Source organism: Lissotriton vulgaris, chromosome 10 (genome assembly GCF_964263255.1).
Source record: "Lissotriton vulgaris chromosome 10, aLisVul1.2, whole genome shotgun sequence".
Taxonomy (NCBI): Eukaryota; Metazoa; Chordata; class Amphibia; order Caudata; family Salamandridae; genus Lissotriton; species Lissotriton vulgaris.
This window is the reverse complement of record NC_141698.1, coordinates 483,265,773-483,287,606: the sequence shown is the minus strand read 5'-3', so window position 1 is coordinate 483,287,606 and position 21,834 is coordinate 483,265,773. Positions and strand designations below refer to the sequence as shown.

The 21,834-nt window shown below is 48.4% G+C and overlaps 1 protein-coding gene across 1 annotated transcript in view; it reads right to left on the bottom strand.

Annotated features, from left to right (window-relative positions):
- The window catches only part of PGAP6 (post-GPI attachment to proteins 6), a 654,474-nt gene that overhangs the window by 431,036 nt on the left and 201,604 nt on the right, over positions 1-21,834 (bottom strand). The window contains exon 5 of the mRNA XM_086941336.1: positions 15,620-15,888. Within this exon, the coding sequence (XP_086797462.1) occupies positions 15,620-15,888 (269 nt within the window). The remainder of the gene's footprint in view (positions 1-15,619; positions 15,889-21,834) is intronic.

The following is a 21,834-nucleotide window of genomic DNA, read 5'->3' as shown; positions in this document are numbered from 1 at the left end:
TGACATAGGTTCCATCAACAAGGTAACCCATAATGTGTGTAACCAAGAAACATGTTCTGGGATTTTCTCTGTCCCCCAGTGCGAGAGGATTGACACGTGGCACTTAATGCTAAAGCCTTTTGCTTACCCCGGATCGATCACAGCGGAAAGGTCAGGGGATTGGATAACCCTAGGATAGTATAAGGAGGGAAAGGGGGTATAGCAGTATCAAAAGCTAGATCAATATTGTTCAAGACCTGTTCCCAGAATATGGCCAATTTGGAACACTGCCACAAGAGGGGAAGAAGAGAGCCCACCTGTCCACATCCCCGCCAGCATTTTTCCGCCAGCCCCTTATTCCATCTATGTAAATGTGCAGGTGTGAGATACCAGTAGGAGGCTACTTTATAGGCAGACTCCGTACTGACCAGGTTGTGTGCAACTGATGTACCCTGTACAAAATATTCCATTCTTTGGTGGAGAGGAAGCGCCCTAGTTCCTCTTCCCAGCGCACTAGCCGATTAGATTTAGGAGCTGAGCCACTGTCCGACAATAGAGTATACAGTTAAGTAATGAGGTGCTTAGCACTATCTTTACCGATCAGCCATTTCTCAAAGTTGGTGAGGGGGCAGGAGGAGCCAGGTTTATAGTTCGAGGAAGTCGCCCAATGTCAGCTGTAAGTAATTGAACGCATCTAACGAGGGAAGAGAGTAATACTGCTTGAGTCGATCAAAAGAGATCACCCCAAAAGGTCGAAAAGCAAACCTACTAGTATACAGCCCCTTTTTTCACCAGTGGCTAAAAACATCTGAGTTAGACCCTTGAGGGAAGTCAGGGTTGTCAGTAGTTGGCATAATTGGAGAGGGAAACGTCGTCTGGTCATGTTTAAGGGCTACAGAGTCCCATATTTTGAATGTTGTGGCAGTCATCGGTGATGAATACAGCCCCCAGGCCCTAGGCAGCTAGATCTCCTACCATATATTAACACCGGCGACCATTTGGTCCATGAAAGACCAATGTTTTTTCAGAGAGGGGGCGATTCCACTCTAAGATGTAGCGAAGTTTGCAGCCTGAAAGTACTATGCGATCAGGGGAAGCCCCAGGCGTATATCTCTTCTTTTGTACAAGACAGTTGTTGGTGGTGGAGGAGGCACACCTTCTTGCCATTCCAGATGAACCGGTTGCCGGTGTCTTGCAAAGTGTGCAGCACAAGGGGTGATGGAGTCAGTGGGATAGTCTGGATGCACAAGCAGGCACAGGAGCACGGTCATTTTAACTGTGGCAATGCGGCTAGTCCAGGCCAGTCACAGACTGCTCCATGAGGATATCGCCATATTAGCATGGTCAAGACAGGCCCCGTAATTAACCACCAGTGTTTTCCCCAGAGTGGGAGCTAGCAGCATACCTAGATATGTTAAGGTCTCCTTCGCTCACACCAATGGGAATCGTGCACGTAGGTCGATCTCATACCGAGAGGTGACCGAGAGGTTCAGAATGTGGGATTTTTGGAGGCTAACATTAAACCAAGACACCTCACCGAATAGTCGCAACTCAGAGTAGGGATGGTAGCGAGGCCAGCGGGTGCGCCAAGGATAAGATAATGCCATTGGCAAAGAGTCTAATTGTGTGACTGTCAGTGCCAAATCAGATACCGGAGACCTTACGGGTTGTCCTGGAACCTCTGAGCCATAAGCTCCATGTGCTGTGCAAAGAGAAGCAGAGATAGGGGATAGACCTGTCAGGTCCTACACACAATAGAGAACACAGAGGATGAAGTCCCATTGACATGGATGGAGGCCAGGGAAGTGCTATAAAAACAGCATATCCATGTGATAAATCAATCTGCAAACCCAAATTGGCAGACGTTCTCAAGCAGGTATGGCCAGTGAACGTGGTCAAATGGGTATGTAACTGTTACCACTGATTTTTTACAACGCATACCATTACCACTCATACTATTACAACACAGGTCATTTTACAACGATTACTTTTACAACGCATTACACTACAACGCACATACTAATACAACGCATACCATTACAACGTAAGTATAATTATAGGTAAGTTTATCTTTTTTTAAAAACATTTATTAGTGGTGTTTTGTTATGGGGTATAGGGGTATTTTTAGGTTTTAGGGCTGGGTTTGGGTTTTGGGGTACAGGGGTATTTTTAGGTTTTAGGGCTGGGTTTGGGTTTTGGGGTACAGGGGTATTTTTAGGTTTAGGGTTGGGTTTGGGTTTTGGGGTACAGGGGTATTTTTAGGTTTTAGGGTTGGGTTTTGGGGTACAGGGGTATTTTTAGGTTTTAGGGCTGGGTTTGGGTTTTGGGGTACAGGGGTATTTTTAGGTTTTAGGGCTGGGTTTGGGTTTTGGGGTACAGGGGTATTTTTAGGTTTTAGGGCTGGGTTTGGGTTTTGGGGTACAGGGGTATTTTTAGGTTTTAGGGTTGGGTTTAGGTTACAGGGGTATTTTTAGGTTTTAGGGCTGGGTTTGGGTTTTGGGGTACAGGGGTATTTTTAGGTTTTAGGGTTGGTTTTGGGGTACAGGGGTATTTTTAGGTTTTAGGGCTGGGTTTGGGTTTTGGGGTACAGGGGTATTTTTAGGTTTTAGGGTTGGTTTTGGGGTACAGGGGTATTTTTAGGTTTTAGGGCTGGGTTTGGGTTTTGGGGTACAGGGGTATTTTTAGGTTTTAGGGTTGGGTTTTGGGGTACAGGGGTATTTTTAACATATATTTACAAATAAAAAAATTTAAATTAATTTAATTAATAAAATTATTTAATAATTAAATAAATAATTTAATTAAATAATACAAAAATAAATATTTACATTATATATTAATATTATATATTAATGTTATATACTTACCTATACTTACGTTGTAATGGTATGCGTTGTAATAGTATCTGCGTTGTAGTGTTTTGCGTTGTAAAGGTATCCGTTGTAAAATGACCTGCGTTGTAAAAAATCTGTGGTAATGGTATGCGTGCTAAAAGTACGCGTTGTAACATCATATATCCGGTCAAATGCATTCTCTGCATCAATGGAAAGGAAGAGAGCCTCCTTTTGTGATCGCTGAATGATATCGATGAGATGCAAGATCAGTTTAGTATTGTCCCCACACAGCCTTGTAGGGATAGTCCTGATTGGTCAGGATCGACCAGACGCAGAAAAGGGCTCAATCCGGGGGCCTGGATACCAGCTAAAAGTTTGGTGTCAAGATTTAGGAGAGAATTGGGTTTGTATGACCCTCAGACCCCGGGGTCTTTAGACGGCTTGAGTATCACCGAGATGGATGCTTCCAGCATTGAGTTTGTCAGGGTGAGAGAGTCAAAAATTGAGTTAGAAAGAAAATAAGGTTAAAAGAGGGTCTAACTCTTGACAGAATGTTTTATAAAATCGGGCGGTAAATCAATTAGGCCCTGTCGCCTTTGAAGGTTTGAGGCGAGAAATAGCTGCAATCACCTCCTCAATACGTATTGGTTGGTCAAGCTGGGGCGCAAGCTCCGGCGGTAATCGTGTTAAGTGAACCAACCCCCTGAAGATAAGACCCTTGGGACTGTCCAAGCCGGAGTACAAAGTGCTCTAAAAGTCTTTGAAGGCCGCTGCTATTTCTGCATCTGAGTGGACCTCTTCACCCCAAGTCACTCGGACAGAGCTCACAGATTCAAAGAGGATTCTGTTACAGAGCCTATGAGCTAGCATGTTTGAGAAGCAAAAGGGCATACTCCTGCCTATCAAGGTAAAGGCGCTTCAAAAAGGAGCCTCTTTTTCTTTTTCAGACCCTGGGGCACCTGAGCGTTTATGGATCAACTATAGCTCAGAGACCGTCTGCTCTAGTTGCTGGTGCTTCACTCAACTGATCTGGTTCTCGGCTGCCGATAAATTCGAACCGCACAGTGAGATTTAAAGCCTCCCTGATTGACGATAGTGGTGGGGGGTTCCTTCTAAGTCATTGTTGCAGAGGCAATCCACTAGTGTCATGCGTACCTCACTGATTGAGGAAGGGGACTGCAGCAGAGCACTGTGGAGAGGCCAGTGTGAAGCATGGGGCTGAGAGATATCGAGATGCAGGGTTAAACAGATTAGGGAATGGTCCTTAAGAGATCAGGGTTGTTTGCTGGCCTCTTGTTGAGTTGTTAGTGCCGGGGACGTAAGTGATCAATGTGGGCGTATGATTTATGTGCCGCTGAATAGAAAAGGGTGGAGGTGACGCCAGATATCACATAGCACTCCATCTGCTCGCCACTGAAGGCCATCAGACTTGAATGCTCCCGTTTGAGAGGAGGGTAGGCTGGAGCGATCTAGAGTGGGGTCCATTACCAGATTGAAGTACCTCCCCAATCAGGTGGCCGTATCAGGGGTAGAGAGGGCTGCTGCTAGCATGCTAAGGATGGAGGGTTCTTGCCGCTCATTTGGAGCAAAGATATTGGCCAGGGAAAATGTAAAGGCACCCCATTGTAATCTAACCACAAGCAGCCACCCCTTAGTTTCCACAATCGTGAATATTAGTTTGCCACTACATTTCTGGACGAGAAGTAAGCTATGCCTTACTTGTTTGTGGGGCCAGAGAACCAAATCTGGCAGTGAAACCAGTGTGAGTGCATGCTGGAGGACTCTTTGGGTAGCAGGTGGGTCTCCTGGAGTAAACAAATGTTACAGCTGGTTTGCTCTATGAGAGACAACACTTCTGAACGCTTCAATGAACTGTTTTAGCCAAGGACATTAAGGCTGATTATACTTAACTCTAGGGTCATGGGACAGGGACAGGGAGTGCTGTGCGGTGCACCCGACTATTTTGCCTTATAGACAAGACAGAGAGAGCAATCAATGAGGAGTTATTAGAATGCCACTGCAAGGGCATGCTGGATTCGGTCAGTGCGGAGGAGTAAACACAATCTAAGATCAATAAATGGAACATAAAGTAACAATTTGTCACAGTGGAACACTGCTTGTGGAGCATCATCCAGTAATGGAAAATCCACTGATATGGAAGCCAGTCCAGTTTCCCTCTGGTGGGGGCACCTTTGGCACATTGTCCCCTAGAATGGACAGGCTTTGAGTGTCAGGCCTTAAATAGGATGTCTTCCTTTGTTTGAAAGTCATAGACGCAGACTAGAAAGTCTGCAGGAGGGTTGCTCTCCGGCATGGGGGGCCCCACTCAATGTATTCGATCACGTTGCAGCGTTGCCTCGTCAGGGAGGTCCAGAATGTGTCGGAAGAGGGCTGTGACATAGTCTCTGAGATTCGTGCCCTCATCATGAGTTGGAACCTCCCTGGATATGAACGTTGTTCCAGCAATTTTCTAGGTCTTCATTATGGGACTGAAGAAATATGTGTTTCTTAAGGCGCAGGGCCTCCTGTTGGAGCCATTCTATTTCCTACTCTTGTTTAGATTACCGGTCATCCATGGCGGCAACTCTCTGTCACTCACCTCCTCCTTCAAACCCCGGCGAACCTCCCGCAGACAGCTATGCCTTCAAGTCCTGTAGATCGCCTCCGAGAGATGCGAAGAGGGAGTCTAAGAATGATTTGGTGACCAGATCCTCTCCATTCTCTGGGTCTGGGCGGTGCTCCACTGTTGTCGAAGGCAGTCTATAATCTGCCCCACCCATTGTTTCACAAACATGTCCTGAAGTAATCAATTCTTTTTTGACCTATTCACAGACATGGTGTGGGTCTGCGTGGCAGGGCGGCCAGAAGAGCTTGAGCAGCACAAGAATCTAGGCCCCATGGGCTCTTCTGGGGTGCAGACAGGGATGCCACCCATCTCAGAAAGCCAAGGATGAGCCCAGCCAAGAGCACAGGAGCCCAAAGCACTCCCTTAGGTCTATCGGGAAGGGCCACACAACTCCAAGGTTCCTGAGGCAGCCGCCTAAGGGACCAGCAAAGAAACATTTGACATTGACTAATATCCAAGGTGGGGGGGTCCATGTCGTTCCTCCAGGAGCTCCCACCTCTAGCGCCTCACCAGCAGCAGCAGTTTGACCACAGTCTCCGAAACCACCAAGCAGGCCGATCTCAGCAGGTACTGTGAGCAAACTTATTTCTGGCCTCCCTATCTGACAGAGGAACCAAGAAAGAGATCATCTGTTGCGTAGGGCCCCGGGCCCTGGAGCCTCCTGCGATCCCCACTGATGGTCAGGAGGCTTCTAAATCTGGAGCACCACGTCAGCTCAGCCGGGAAGAGGATCGCGCTCTCTGCGTCGCCCTGTAAACTGTTACCAGAAGGACCCTTATATTGCGTTAGCGGCCCACAAGCTTCTCCGGTCCCCAGTCAGGTGCTCCACTGGGGCCTCGGGAACAGGGCCCCAGGAGTATGGCGATGAGCCACGAGGCCCGGGAAGACCAAAATTATCCAGTTCTCAAGAAGCATGTTCCTCGCAGGGCCAGAGCGAGGTGGGGACGGGGGGTCTTGTTGCCGCTCTCTCCCTCCGACTCATGAACTCGCACACTCCTGAGGATACTCATAACTTCCCCTGCTCTGTGTCACGCAGCTCCTGAAGCCTCTCTTCCTCCCCACAGGCAGGGGGCAGGAGCTGGTTAAGTGTGAGGGGGAGAGCCCCGACCGGCTCCGGCGGGAGGGCATGGGGTAGGTAAATCTTTGCAAGGACCAATGGTGAGGGAACTTGCAGGCCCCTCGCTTCTCCGCTCCCACCCCTAGTTGTGGCTTGCCCCCACCCTAGCCCTAGTCCAAGCCCTAGTTGTAGCTTGCCAGCCCTAGTTGCGGCTTGCCCCCACCAACCTACCCTAGCCCTAGTTGTGGCTAGCACCCACCTACTCCCTCTAGCTCTAGTTGTGGCTTGCCCTCACCCACCCTAACCTTAGTTGTGGCTTGCCCCCGCCAGCCCACCCTAACCCTAGTTGTGACTTGCCACCTCGCCAGCCCACCCTAGCCCAAATTTCAGCTTGTGCCCGCCCACCCTAGCCCTAGTTGTGACTTGGCCACCCGCTCATCCTAGCGGTAGTTGTGGCATGCCCCCTTGCCAGTCCATCCTAGCCCTTGTTGTGTCTGGCCCCTGCCCGCTCACCCTAGCCCTAGTTGCGTCTTACCCCACCCTTCCACCCTAGCCATCTTGCCCCCGCCTGCCTACGCTAGCTCTAGTTGTGGCTTGCCCCCACCCCCGCCCCCTAGCTCTAGTTGTGACTTGCCCCTGCCCGCCTACCCTAGCTCTAGTTGTAGATTGTCCTCGCCCACCCCTAGCCCTAGTTGTGGCTTGTCCCCCCCCCACCCTCCTAGCCCTAGTTGTGACTTGCCCTCGATCGTCCACCCAAGCCCTATTTGTGGCTTGCCCCTGCCCCACCCTAGCTGTAGTTGTGTCGGGCTCCTACTCTAGCCCTAGTTTTGTCTGGACACCACCCGTCCACCTTAGTCCTAGTTGTGTCTGGCCCCTGCCCACCCTAGCCCTATTTGTGTCAGTCCCTGACCACCCCACCCTAGCCCTAGTCTTGTCTTGCCCTCCAGCCTACCCTAGCTGTAGATGTGGCTTGCCCCGCCCGCCCAACCTAGCTAGTTGTGGCTTGCCCCGTCCACCCAGAGTAGCTCTAGTTGTGGCTCGCCCCCGCCCACCCTCGCTCTAGTTGTGACTTGTCCCTGCCAGGCCACCCTAGCTCTAGTTATGGCTTGCCCCTGCCTGCCCACCCTAGTTCTAGCTCTGGCTTTTCCTGCTCGCCCCCCTAGCTCTAGCTGTGGCTTGCCCCTGCCTGCCCACCCTATCCTTAGTTGTGGCTTGCCCTCCGCCCACCCTAGCCCTAGTTGTGGCTTTCCCCCACTCACCCTAGCCCTCGTGTCTGGCATTAGAGCCCATAGTGTGGCTGGACCCCGCCCACCCTAACCCTTGTCTTGGTTGACCCCGCCTGCCTTAGCCCTTGTTGTGTCTTCATCCTGCCCTAGCCCTTGAAATGGAAGTGGTTTGCCCCGCTAACCTACCCTGGCCCTTGTTAAAGTTTACCCCACCCGCCCACTCTAGCCCTTGTTGAGGCTTGCCCCCACCCGTCCACCCTAGCAGTAGTTGTTGCTTGCCCTCCCCCGCCCACCATAGCCCTAGTTGTGGCTTACTCCCACCCGCCCACCCTAGCCCTAGTTGTGGCTTGCCACCTCGCCAGCCCACCCTAGCCCTAGTTTGGTCTTTGCCCCACTCACCCTAGCTCTAGCTGTGGCTTGCCCCCTAGCTCTAGCTGTGGCTTGTCCCTGCCCGCCCTCCTAGCTCTAGCTGTGGCTTGTCCCTGCCCGCCCCCCTAGCCGGAGTTGTGGTTTTCCCCGCTCACAGGCCCCATATATTGTCGGGAGCATTCAGATCCCCTCGCCAGAGCCCACTTGTGGCCCGGGGCCTCCCATCTCCGCAGCGGAGCAACCGTCAATATCCAATTTGTTGGGGGAGGAGAAATCATAGGACTAGGGTGGGCGGGCGGGCGGGTTGCAAGCCACAACTAGGGCTAGGGTGGGAGGGCGGGGCAAGCCACAACTAGGGCTAGGGTAGGCGGGCACTGAAAAAGCACGTCCACCCAGCCTAGCCCTAGAGAACCACCGAATCTTAAGCAGATTTTGATGATTGAATCTTAGTGCCCTGTCAATGTGATAGTGCTGCAGTCTCTGTTTCAGGTAGCCAGGGCCACGATTTCTAATGGCTCCAAAGCCAATAGACGGAACCTCAAACTCAATTCTTTCTTAATTCCTCCCAACATAGACCCCCAATTAACAGCCACTAACTCATCCAGACAAGCTCTAACTTTAATGCCTAAATAAACTGCCTCCTGCGTAATTCTAGGATCATCAAAGCTAACCTGGTTTGTGCAGATGATCTGCATTTTCGCAGAATTTAATTTATATCCTGACATTTGACTAAAGAGGGCAGCCAGTCGCTCTATTTCAGGCATTGCTATAGCTGGTGTTATGGTGACAATAGCCACATAGTCCGCGTAGGCAAACCCCTTCTATTCTTCTGGCTGAATTTGTGCAGGTTAGGTATTGCTCTAACTGGGCCGAAAAGGATTAATAAGTAATGCAAATAATAAAGGCGAAAACGGGCCTCGCTGTCTTGTCCCTATAGAAATAATAACGGTCTCAGACTCCAAGCCCATCACACAAATTCGGGCTGTGGGGATCTATACATAGCTTTCACCTAGGTAATGAAAGCCACCCCAAAACTCAAGTGGCGCAGTACCATCCATAAAAATTTCACAGGAGTCATGGTCAAATGCCTTTTCAGAATCGAAGAGTATTCACCTCAATGGGGTCTGTTGGGCTCTAGCCATGTTAAACCGAGTCGCGAGTTAACTAATATGATTGACTGTGCCTCTTCCTGGGATAAAGCCATGCTGACAGATCGAAACCAAGGGAGTTATTACCCTGGACAGGTGCGTTGCCAGGATTTTAGCATACATTTTAAAGTTAGCATTTACCGCAAGGTTATAATGCATTTAAATATATATGGTTGGGGGTATGGCTAAGCTGTGAAGTGCGATGGCCGCAGCTTAGAGGAGTTCGCAACTCCCTTTCATCCCCAGTCTATCTGGTATAGTCATCCGCTGCTAAAAAGTGCACTCCGTGGCTGTGAAGGTGTCCGGTAAACGAACTAGAGGTGAAGGACCCCGAACATTGTCCAAGGGCGGAGAGGCAGATGTAGCGGCGGTGAGTCCTGGACGCTGCGTTGAAGCCGGGGCCTTGCGTGGCAGTGAGAGTGGTGAGCGAACCTCTTACCTGTGACTCCACCACAGAGACTGCTTGACCGAAGGCATCCGGTGTGCATCCCGACGGCAGTCGACCCGGTACATCAATCGGGGGCATGGAGCGGACGTTGCACCATCTGGGGCCTAGACGGGGTGCGGACGCCGGGACCTCGAGTGGAGGCCCAGACGATAAATAGGGCCGGATGCCCCGGCAATCTGACCTGTGACTGACGCCGCAGCGCTGGGGCGCTGCAGACCGGGGTCGGCCGAAACTTCTTCCTCCCCCCTCTTCATCGGAGTGAGTACGATGGAGGTATGGACTAGGTCCATGGGGGCGGCAAGACATAATGGGAGGCCTGCGGGGGAGATGGGAACCAAGATCGCCCACAGAGGGAGTGATAGAGTGAAGCGCCATCAATCAGCCCTCAATCTCCCGGTGGCTGAATTGGTCACGCCCCCTGGTTGGTAACCCTTTTTTAACTGCGAATACTGCAAAGGGAGGGCCCGAAGAAGCAAAGAGGAAGTGGCCCCATGCCCACAACACTGACTTTAACGACACCTGCTACCTCTCACCAAAAAAAGAACATGCTTGATACTCTCGGCCACTAGCAGCACTGCTAGTTACATGAGGCACCCTCCACTGTGAACTGGGTCACTCGCTGCTCCCGCAGAGGCGCACCTACAGGCTTGCTCCTCAGATAAAGCCACCGGAACAGTGACTGGTACATATCCCTCCCCGGGAGACACCACTACTGTCACCTGTCACCCAGTGTGCGCTCTTGACCCTTCACAGGGCATGGCGCGACGTTGCCTTGGTGCACCTGGGCCCCTTGGGTTGAGACGTGGGTGAATCAGTCCAGCGACCACACAAATTGGGTGCCATAACCCCCGGGCCTACCTGGCTTCCTCCGGATCATGGGGCTAACCCATAGAAGATCATTAGCGGGCCCGGGCGGGTGGCAGGGTGATCGCTACCACCGGAAGTAAATCGGTGCAGTTATCCTAGTCGGGATCCATCCTGGTCACCACGCCGGAGCCTAGGTATAACAGCGCCATGTCGTCATCTAGAGGCAGTAAACCGGTGCAGCAGAATAGCCTAGACAGATGCACGCTCCCCAAAGCAATGACGCCTGACCCCTTCTCACCGGGCAAGAGTGGGGGAGCACAGGGAGAAGTGGATCCGGAACCCACACTCAAAGACGTCCTGGAAGCAATTGCCTGGATCAAGACCTCTGTAGAGCATAAGATGGACGCCATTACCGTGGAGGTCAATCTGCTCCGGGAAGACATGAATAAGTAGAGTGAACGAATCAAACAAGTTGAGCTCACAACCGCAAGCTTAGTGGAAGATACCTTCAAAATACAGTCGGATGTCAAAGACCTACAAACATTCCGGAAATTCGCAGAAACCAAGCTGAATGACTACGAAGGACGCTTGTGATGCAACAATGTGCAAATCTTAGGTGTCAGAAGGGCAGGCCACGGACCTCTTCTTGGATGAACTCATCCTTAAACACCTTTAGCCCAAGGGACTCGGAACATTTTTCGTCATCAAGAGAGCCCATAGAGTCTCCGGGGGTCGGCCGAAACCTGGTGCCCCCCCCTCGTCCGATCTTGGTCAGGGTCCTCAACTTCCAAGACAGAGATGTGATACCCCAGCATGCCAGGGCGGGGCCACCGTTGAAGCACGAAAACGCAGACATTACCTTCTTTCCGGACTTCACCCAACTGGTCCAGAGACAGAGACGCTCCTTTCTGTAGATAAAAAAGACGCTGAGAGATAAAGGATACAATTACGCCATGCTGTTCCCCGCCAGACTTCGAGTGCAGGTGGACGGCAGGGCCTAGTTTTTCGAACACCTCGAGTTGGCGGTGGAAAGGCTGGAGAGTCGCTGAGCGGTGATATCAATGATTCGGGGGTACAACAGATGGTGAGATACGGGTGGGATCCGGGAGGCAGGGGAGACGTCGAATTGGGCCTATGTTCTAATCTGATCAAGACGGAGACTTGGAACTAACATAGGGACTCACAAGCAGATGCACCTGTAAGTTACGAACCCTTTCTAAGTATACCATTGAGTGACATTTTGATTCGCATGAAAGGGATTGCACAATAGTTTTCTTTGTGAAGAGGAGATGGGGGGGGGGGGCACCACGTACCCCACCTTTCTACATTTAGTTCTCTTGTGGGTCGACAGGCACTTTGAAAGTTGGCTTATGGGCAGTTTGAATCCCCGAGTGCAGGGACGCAGGGAGGGGAGCGGTTGGGAGGGAATGTTAATGTTGGCGAGTATTGATATTTCTGTAGGTTTTTTCGATAGACTACACAGGGATGTAATGCAATGCAGGAGCGACTTCATCACACAGGATCAGATGGGTACACAGTGGGATGTAGGGGTTAGAGTCCTCAGCTGGAACGTTAGTGGGCTTGGCGAGAAGATCAAACTTAGCATGGTGCATCAATATATCAAAAGATAGACCCCAGACATTATCCTTTTACAGGAAACACACTTGATTGGGAACACATGCCGGGCAATGAACACGGGTGGATATAAATTGGTAGTGCATGCAGGCTTCACAACGGGGTCGCGAAGAGTGGGCACTTTAGTCAAAAACTCATACCCCTTCACTGTACAATCCACATGGTCCAATAACCGGGGTAGATATGTAGGAGTTTCGGGTCTGTGGGAAGGTAAGACTGTCTCATTTGTTTCGGTATATGTCCCCCCTGGCCTTCAGAGTGATGCTTTCAAGGATTTGGGCGCAGTACTTTTGTCATTCCCAGAAGGCCTCCTCATGATAGGAGGAGATTTTAATGCAGTAATGTCCGGGATACTAGACCGTCACCCTTGCGAGACATTAGACACACACAGCGGTGACTCCCCGACTTCCTGGAGGCCATGGGATCGGAAACAGTCATACAGTGTTTATTGTGATTTGATTTTCTGTGACCCAAGTCAGAAACTTGGAAGATGTATTGTCTCCTGCTTATGTATCAATGTGATGTGTCAAGTCGATGATGTTTAATAAAAAGAAATATAACAAAATATATATTTGGCTGCATCACAAGCCCGGAAAATAGGTTCCGAAGGCTTCAGAGGGGCTCTGCTCATGCAGGTGCACCCTCTCATATAAACCCCCGCACCCTGCCTTCAGGATTTATTAGGCTCGCCATAGGGGTGACTGATAGGTTTATATGAGCAGTGATATAGAATAGATATAGTAAACCTATATCTAAGTAAGGGGTGCATGCACCACCTTACGCAGGCTGCTGTAGCAGACCTGTGGTGTAATTTTGAATGGTCTCTCAGGGGTGGCACAATGCATGCTGCAGCCCCTGGGAGGCCTCTGAGGTACCTAGACCCTGGGTACATAGTATACCATATACTAGGGACTTATAAGGGTACCCTAGAATCCGATCTGGAGTGTACCTAAAGTACATGCACAACCAATTTAGGGATTAAGCAGATAAACTGGGGTCCTGATTAGCAGGATCCCAGTCAGACTAGTCAAAAACCAGCAAAACACCAGGAAAAAAGTGGGGGTAACCATGCATTCAGATTCCCCCTTCCTACATAAAGCTCATTAGCACATTTCACATTTTATGGGACTTCCTCCATCAGTTTCTTCATGACCACTCTATGATCAGTTATTGTTAGGGCCATAACAAGAGGACAGCTTCCTGCACATGTTCCATCCAGGTCATGTGCAGATACTCCTTGGGCACAGACAGCAGTCTAATTCTTTAGGGATGCAGAACAATCAGTTAGAGCTGGGAGCACTCTGCTAGGCTAACTAAAGGCAATTTAAAAAGGAGGACTGAGATACCATCACACAAAGGATACTATGACCCCCTACAGCACAGCACTAGGAAATGAGATGGAGAGCGAAGGTGCAAGCTCCCAGGTCAAATGAGACATGACCAGCTTTGCACAAAGCCCTCCAGCACACCGAGAAGCTAAAATGGATTCTCACCTGCCCCCTGTAAGGGATACAAGCTGATATACCGTTACTGTACCATGCAGAAAGTGCACATTCACGTTCAGAAAAACTGAGAGAACCTTTTACACAAGGGAGGCCGGTAGCCATGTCCAACTAAAGAAGATGGGTAAAAAGACGCATCCTTACATTTCAATTAAGTCTGCTGCCATAAGCAGTCCCTGAAAGTATGCTAGAGAGTGTGATAGCCAGTGTCTCAATGAAGGTGGACGCTGGGTGCCCATCTTGCGCTAATAGCAACTCTGTGGTTTGTCAGAAGATGTAACAAGGAGCACCCCTTCGAATATTTGCATCTTCATGTCCTCCAGAACTCACTTACCCGGTACATACATCATATTTTAAGAAATCCAAGAGCAAGTTCGGGCATTGTTCTGGGACGGGGGCCCTGCGTGGATAGCGCAACACAAATTGACGAGTGGATGGTACGACTGGGGAGTTGCACTACCAGACATCCTGAAGTACTATTGTACAGCGCAGCTCCACCATTAATGAGTAGAGTTTTCCACTTCGCAGAGGAGCCGGCCTTCTGGATGAATAGGCTGGTGATAAAACCAGGGGGGGCAACTTTGTGCTGTTCTATAGTACTCCTGAACACCTTAATCTTCAGGGCACCAATGTGACAGTCATAAACCTCTGGCATACAGATGCACAGGCCCTGGGCTGAAGGGGGGGGGGATTGCTGTCCCTATAGGACACAGCAGCACTGGGCACACTGGGACATTTGCCAGGCTTTGATAAATGGGATTATTGTTGGGCTCAGTGAGGGAAATTCAAAAACAAGCTAACTGCACAAATAGGGGTGGAAACGCAGAGATGTACGCTCTCCAGATCCAAGTGGGTTACTTCCAACCCAACAAAACACAAATGGTCATGTATAAACAGTGGCAGAAACGTAAGCACACAGGAAATGCAAATCTTTAAACCTTAGAGTAGGAGAAAGGGCTCTTGGACCCTGTAAAGTTTATACTACTAGATAATTCACTTATACGTGAAGTAGTGTGGCTCACTGGTTAGAGGCGGCAGACCCGAGAGCAGAGGACGGCCCGGGACCAGGGTTCGATTCCCGGCGCGGCAGGTTTCTGGACCAGGGTCAGCGGACTCGATAATTCTCTCGCCTCGGTGCCCACTCTGATCAGCGTTCACACTCGGCAACTCTGGGCATTAGCTTGTCTCATCTTCACTAACGGCCCCACCAGACCGCCGGGGATGCCTGGTCTCACCCTGGAGATACCCATTAAGGGACCATCTCTCAGGGAAGCCAGGAAGGGTTTCGCAGCGGTCGAAGCGCCTTGGGACCCTCCGGGTAAGTAGTGCGCTATATAAATGCCTATACATACATACACATACATGCATACGAATAGCCAAGAACAAATTACATTTAGGGTATTGTTATTATTGGCGATATCAAGTTTGGCAAGTAAATGGAGTGAAAAGAAAAGACCATTAAAAAAACTCAAACCTTAGACATCATGCTTATGGGGAGGGAAAAAGAAGCCACTGTCAAAAAGTACTGAATCTATGTTGAATGTTGTCTATCTCTTTTGCAGTAATATACACATTAAGGACGCTTCAATTACCTAGCATACCATTAGTTTGAACAATGTGAGTCCTGGTATTTGTCAACCAATAGGCATTTAGTCAACCGATAGATTAGACCCAATGAGCGTAAAATTCAAATCTAGGCAGTGAAGGAATATTAAGGTTTTCAAAGTAGAGGTCAGTTCCTCATAATAATGACTTGAGACTTCTTAAATACATTTCTTAAAGAAAAATTAATCAAACAATTGCATTGAAGTCCTGGCAATCAGGTCAAATAGGAGGCCTAAACCTAAGAACTAAAAACAGTTTCAATGTTCTGCTGATCCTGTCAAACATTAACCCTGAGTGCAAGAACAACGCTGCCTACTAGCCTCGCAACCAACTTAGAAAAACAAATGCAAATATTAAGTGATCTCAATTCCAGACCCAAATCTCACCTGTGAAGGAGGCAGATGTTTCCAAAGAGATGGTTACGTTGCGGTCACCAATACTCTCCAAGGTGATGGGCACCCATGACTCCCAGGGAGGAAAGTCTAGCTTTACACTGCACTCAGTCCTGTCTGTGCAGACCATTTTTTTTTGGTAGGACTGGGGCATGGTGACTGAGCCCAGAGTCAGCTTCAAAGGACACACAACCCCAACTGAGTTTGTTGCGCAGTTGAGAATACTGATTTTCAACTGCAAAGTGTACTCTGGAATAAAAATCCTAGAGAAAAAAACAATTATTATGTTAGCCATGCCTTAGACACTCTCTTTCCAACTTGAACATATTTGGCAATCCCCACCCAACATTAATTCCTGGTCTGACACAAGTATAAATCTATGCAGTGGCTGAGGAACAAGGAGACGGTAGTTTTGGTGGGAGGGGGGGGGTTTACCTTAGGGCTATGTTCTACAATGAGCTACAGAACTTATACCAGCACACAAAAGAACAATTATCCATAGATGACAAAATAAGGTGAACTGTGAAGCAAACTCTAAAACTACTTTTCCATAAGTAGACTGTTCATCTTCTACAAACAACTATGAAAAAGAGCCAAAGCTAGAATGAAAGCACTCAAAAAGCCTGTAATAAATGACAGCATCAAACAGCCACAGTAATGCAGAATACTAGGCATCTTACATTCACGACGAAGAAACCAATTAACTATATCTCCCCAAACCCCTCTAACAGCTATTCGAGTTCTCATTCAAATTAAAAAAGATCATAACAGACTTGTGGACTGTTTAAAAAAATCTTTTTTCAGCAGCAAAAAAGTAACAGACTAAATAAGCTATTAACACACAACTACAAAGAGGGGTAAACACGAATTGTTCTTAGAACCTAAACTAAAAGCAGCTCCTCTCAACTATTTTCAGTTTCCTCCTTGTTCATTCGGTGGTTATTGGCCAAAGGAAAACATAATAATTACAAGACACTATTGAAAAAGAATATCTTCATACACTCTCCATACTGGCTAGTTTTCCTAACTACTGTCTTCACGTATTGATGTTATCATGAAGGTCTCCTTTTCTATAATGCAAGATTAGTTAATATTATACCTTGAAAGATTTCTGAACACACAACTTAATTAAAAAATCTGTACGTGGAGCTTAGAAACGTTGTTGAAAATAATTAGAATTTCGTCTAGTGGTATTGGCTCACCAAGCATGAATAATAGATTGTTAATGCCTTTAAGGGAAAAAAAAGAATTCCGTGTTTAGACATTTGATAAACCTCTTTTAAATGACACCCTTCTGCTCTAATTCCATGGCTCTGCTTTATTTACTGTTTATTTATTTATTGTTCTCCGATGCTTGCCAGGGCTTCAAGTAAACAAGTTATACATGATTTCCAGGCTGAAAGCTGCAGCGTTCCTTGAAGATACATCAATAAAGTAATGCAGTCAAAAGCATCTAACAGTTTATGGTGCTGCCCATCAAACGTTTGCGACAAGACACGATTTTATGAGGCATTTGATATTACCTTTGTGCACTAAATGTACGGGAAGCTAGAACTCAGATGTCTTAATTTGTTTTCTTGATAAACATTTTTTATTGATTTTCAGGAAGAAAACATCAAACCAAACATTTGTCTTTTTTTTAAAAATTTTTTATTTAATACATTTTTATTGATAAAAAATATAAGTGGAATATACCATGCTTTGTTGCATGAGGTAAAAGCACAGTATGCAGCGAAGTCTAAAGAGTTTTATCCTTTCCAGGTAAAACTGAAGGATTCCTCAACACTTCCAAAGTTCCTTAAGCTGAAGCAGAATACCTAGATACAATACTATTTAGAGGTAGGAATATTAACGGGGATTGAGGTGGAGAAGGATATAAGTGATTCCTCACAATCTCATTTAGTAAAAATAAAAAAAAGGTTTCAGAAGGTGTACTTACATATGCTGCAATGGGTGACTACTAATGCTTACAGGACTCCAGTGAAAGTCTATAGTGCCAAATGTGAAATGAAAGTCGAAAAGCAAGGTACTCAAACTTTTAGAGTTTTTTTATATAAATGTAAGACTCACTGAAAACATCCCAGCAATTATCTTATGCACTGCCCTTTTCTAGCATCAAGTCTTATGGCTGTGCTCAATTCTGTGAAATTTAAATGTGTGAAAGCAACCTAGTAAATAGGGCACTGTTGCAGGAATTTCAGCTTCAACATTGCACTCGACAGGGTTGCCCCTTGTCGCCCCTAATCTTTGCTCTATCATTGGAGCCATTGGCTGCCTGGATCAAGCAGGAAGCACTGATCCGCAGTATGCAATGGAATGACCACTGGGAAGACAAGATATCCCTTTATGAGGATGATGTCGTACTTTAAGTGACGGACCCCGAGAACACCTTGGGAAGAATCCTGCAAATACTGTCTTTGGCAGCTATTCGAGATATACTACAATTTGGTGTAAATCCCGAATATATAATATGCAGGGCCGCCTATTGAAACTACCCTGCGAATGTGAGGCAGAAATAGTCACTGAGGGATTCCGCGATCTCAGACTTTTTGTGACCACTGACTCTTACTTATTCTTTCACCACAACCCGTCACCACTTTTACAGAGGATGAAGAATGATGTCCAACACTGGAGGTCTTTTCCACTGTTGGTCTTGGGCATACCGCAACTGTTTAAAATTATGTCTCAACCCCGTTTTCTTTATGTCCTCCAGAACTTACTTACCCGGTCCATACTTCATATTTTAGGAAATCCGAGAGCGAGATCTGGGCATTGCTCTGGCACGGGGGCATTGCTCTGGGATGGGGGACCTGCGTGGATTGCGCAACACAAATTGACAAGGGGATAGTACGACTGGGGAGTGGCACTACCAGACATCCTGAAGTACTATTGTACAGCGCAGCTGACTACCATTAATGGGTGGGGTTTTCCACTCCGCAGAGGAGCCGGCCTTCTGGACTGCGGCAGTAGTAAACCTCTGGCATACAGATACACAGGCCCTGGGATGGAGGGGGAGGATTACTGTCTTTATGGGACACAGTAGCACTGAGCACACTGGGACAGTTGCCCGGCTTTGATAAATGGGGATTATGCCACTGGCGGACGTAAAAAAGTGACTGCCAACTAGTGCCAACCGAAAGATATAGCTACATGCAGGTCTAACACGCCATCCGGGCGGCTCTGTCAAGGGTAACGGTGCTCCTTAGAGGACAGGCTGTTTGATGAATACATGCCGTGCAAAGCCACATCGCTGATGGAACAGAAGCTGATTAACAACACACCAGATGAACTGACACTGCTGAGGGAGCGATGGGTTGTAGACCTGGATGCACTGGAGGACAATGACAGGGCAGAGGACCGGGTATTCACTAGGGAAGTGGCCGTACAGTCAGGAATGTTGATTAGTCCAATTTAAGATCCTCCCCCAATCCTAGTATGCACAGATCACACTGGTTAAAATGGGCAGGGCAGTGACGGCCTTGTGTCGAAAAGGCTGGGCCGTACAAGGACCCTATTTCATATAATTTAGGACTGTCCAACGCTACAGGGCTTTTGGGTGGCGGTGACTGCCTGTCTTAGTGAGGTATGTGCCCCCCCCCCCCCCCCACACACACACACACACAGCCTCAGCAAAATGGTGTCCCTGTAATGTTTGGGAGGAAACAGACTTGCTCCCCATGGAGTGGATATGGATTACCCTGGGGTTAGAGGTGGCGAAAAGGAATGTGGCTAGGTTATGGGGTACCGCAACTGGGAGATGAAAACATGACATGGACTAGTGCATGCATGCTGAGACAGTAATGCTTGAATGTCAAGTCTGCCCTAAAAAATGGGAAACATTTGTGGAAACTGGAATGCATAGAGAGGCAACATCTGTGAAGGCCCAGCCCCCAATAACCTAAGAAGATTTTTGGTCTCAGGCATTTCCATCAGGCCATTCTTCGGATGATGGGGAGGGCGGAGGAGTGGTGGGAATTGGGGTGGCCTGAAGTGTCTAAGCTAATGAAGATAAGGCATTTTAGAGTGCTTAGTTCTGCTTCATATGTCTCTTTATCACTGATAAAAAGATTTGATTAAAAAAACCTTTTTTTTTGTTAAACTGAGGATCTCTGTAGCAGAGAAGCAATAACAAGCATTAGAAATGCAATAGGTCTCGGATTTATTTGAGTTAGAGCTAATGGCATTGTAAATGGCAATGTTTTTTAGCCATGTGTTATGGAGTGTATGCATGTGGTGTGTAGTGGAATTATGTGGGTTGGATTGGAATTGTTAGTTGTGGAATTGTGAGGCGTGAAATTGTGTGGTGTGAATGGTATTTGTGTAGTGAAATGGTGTGGCATGGTAGAATGTTGTGGGTAGTAATTATGTGGTATTGAGTTTACTGGAATTGTGTGTTATTGAGTGTATCTTATCTTATCTAATCTTAATCTTAAGTGGGTTTTATATAGCGCTCTGTCACCATAAGTTTCCTGGTGCTGATTGAGTGCTGAGAGATGTAGGCACAGGGGTATAGCCAGACTGTATAAAAAGGAAAGTTTTCAGGAGTTTTCTAAATTCCAGAAGAGAGTTAGAAGATTTGAACGGGAGGGGCAGCGGGTTCCAAAGGTTGGGGACTAAGTGAGCGAATCTGCGGCCGCCGAATTGTTTAAGCTTAATTGGGGGGGTAACTAAAAGCTGGTGATGAGAGGACCGTAGATTACGTACCAGACGATAGGGGGTGACCAGGGATTTGAGAAAGGCGGGGGAAGTCCCAGAGACAGCTTTAAATGCCAGGCAGCCAATCTTAAATGCAGCCCTCCGTTCAACCGGCAGCCAATGGAGTTTGCGGAGTAATGGCTTCGCGGACTGCCACTTCGGGGTTTTGTAGGCCAGTCTGGCCGCCTGGTTCTGTACTATTTGGAGCCTATGAAGAAGGGATTTGGGTAGGCCATGGTACAGAGAGTTTGAAAAATCCAGGCAGGAAAGCACCAGGGCAATCAGGACTTGTATCAGAGCCTCAGGTTTGAGGAGGTGAGAGACTTTCCTGATTTTTCTGAGCTGGAACATGCATGATGACACGACAGCACCCACCTGGGGCTTGAGGGAAAGCTCCGTGTCGATAATGACCCCAAGAAATTTTGCTGACTTGGCCGGAGCAGGTGGAGGGCCAAGCTCCACCGGCCAGAACTGTGGACCCCAGTAGGTGGGGCTGTTGCTTTGGAGAATTAGCTCTGTTTTCCCCGGGTTCAGCTTAAGCTGGTTAAGGTTCATCCATTGTTGGATGTGTAGCATCACCGCTTGACAGTCAATGGCTGCATTTGGAGTGTTGAGAGGGAAGATGATTTGTAGATCGTCTGCATAATTGAAGACGGTGATGTCCCACCTCTTCAGGGAGTGAATGAGTGGTTGGAGATAAAGATTGAAAAGCAGAGGGGACAGGGAAGATCCCTGAGGCACTCCGCAGGTAGATGGCACCTTGGCGGCCGTGAAGGGGCCTAAGCGGACCGCCTGGGCTCTGCCCGACAAGAAAGATTTGAGCCAGGCAGAGGCCAGGCCCTGGATGCCGGCCAGCTCGACACAGTGGAGAAGGATGTTATGGTCCACCGTGTCGAACGCCGCTGACAGATCTAATAGGACGAGCGCTTGAGGTGCCCCTTTGTCGGCATTGCCCCTTAGAGAATCCATAACTGCCAGGATCACAGCCTCGGTGGAGTGGGCTGGTCTGAAACCGGCTTGGTTGAGTTCAAGGTAGTTGGAACACTCGATGAATTGAGAGAGGCAACTGGTGACGTGTGCCTCCAAAAGTTTGGATAGGTAGGGCAGAAGGGAGATAGGCCGATAGTTGTCAAGGTCCTCTGGGCCGGCACAAGGTTTTTTTTTAGCAGAGGCACCAGAACTGCCTCCTTGAAGGAGTTGGGCACTGTGCCCGTCTCAAGGGAGGTGTTTAACAGGGGCAGAATGCAGTCCGGTAGAGCCAGACAGATGTCGTGAAACACCGAGGGGGGAAAACAGTCGTTGGGCGAGCCTGATTTGACTCGAGCAACGAGTTTGGCTAAAATGTTAGAATCAAGGGTAGGGAAGCTTAGTAATGAGAGTGGGTTTCTGGAGGAGGAAGCTGATATGACAGCAGGGGGGATAGTATTCTTAATTTTAGTGATCTTATCGAAGAATAAGCTATTTAGGGCATTGCAGGACTCTTGGGTGGGGGTCTGAGAAGGGAGGGTTCTAGC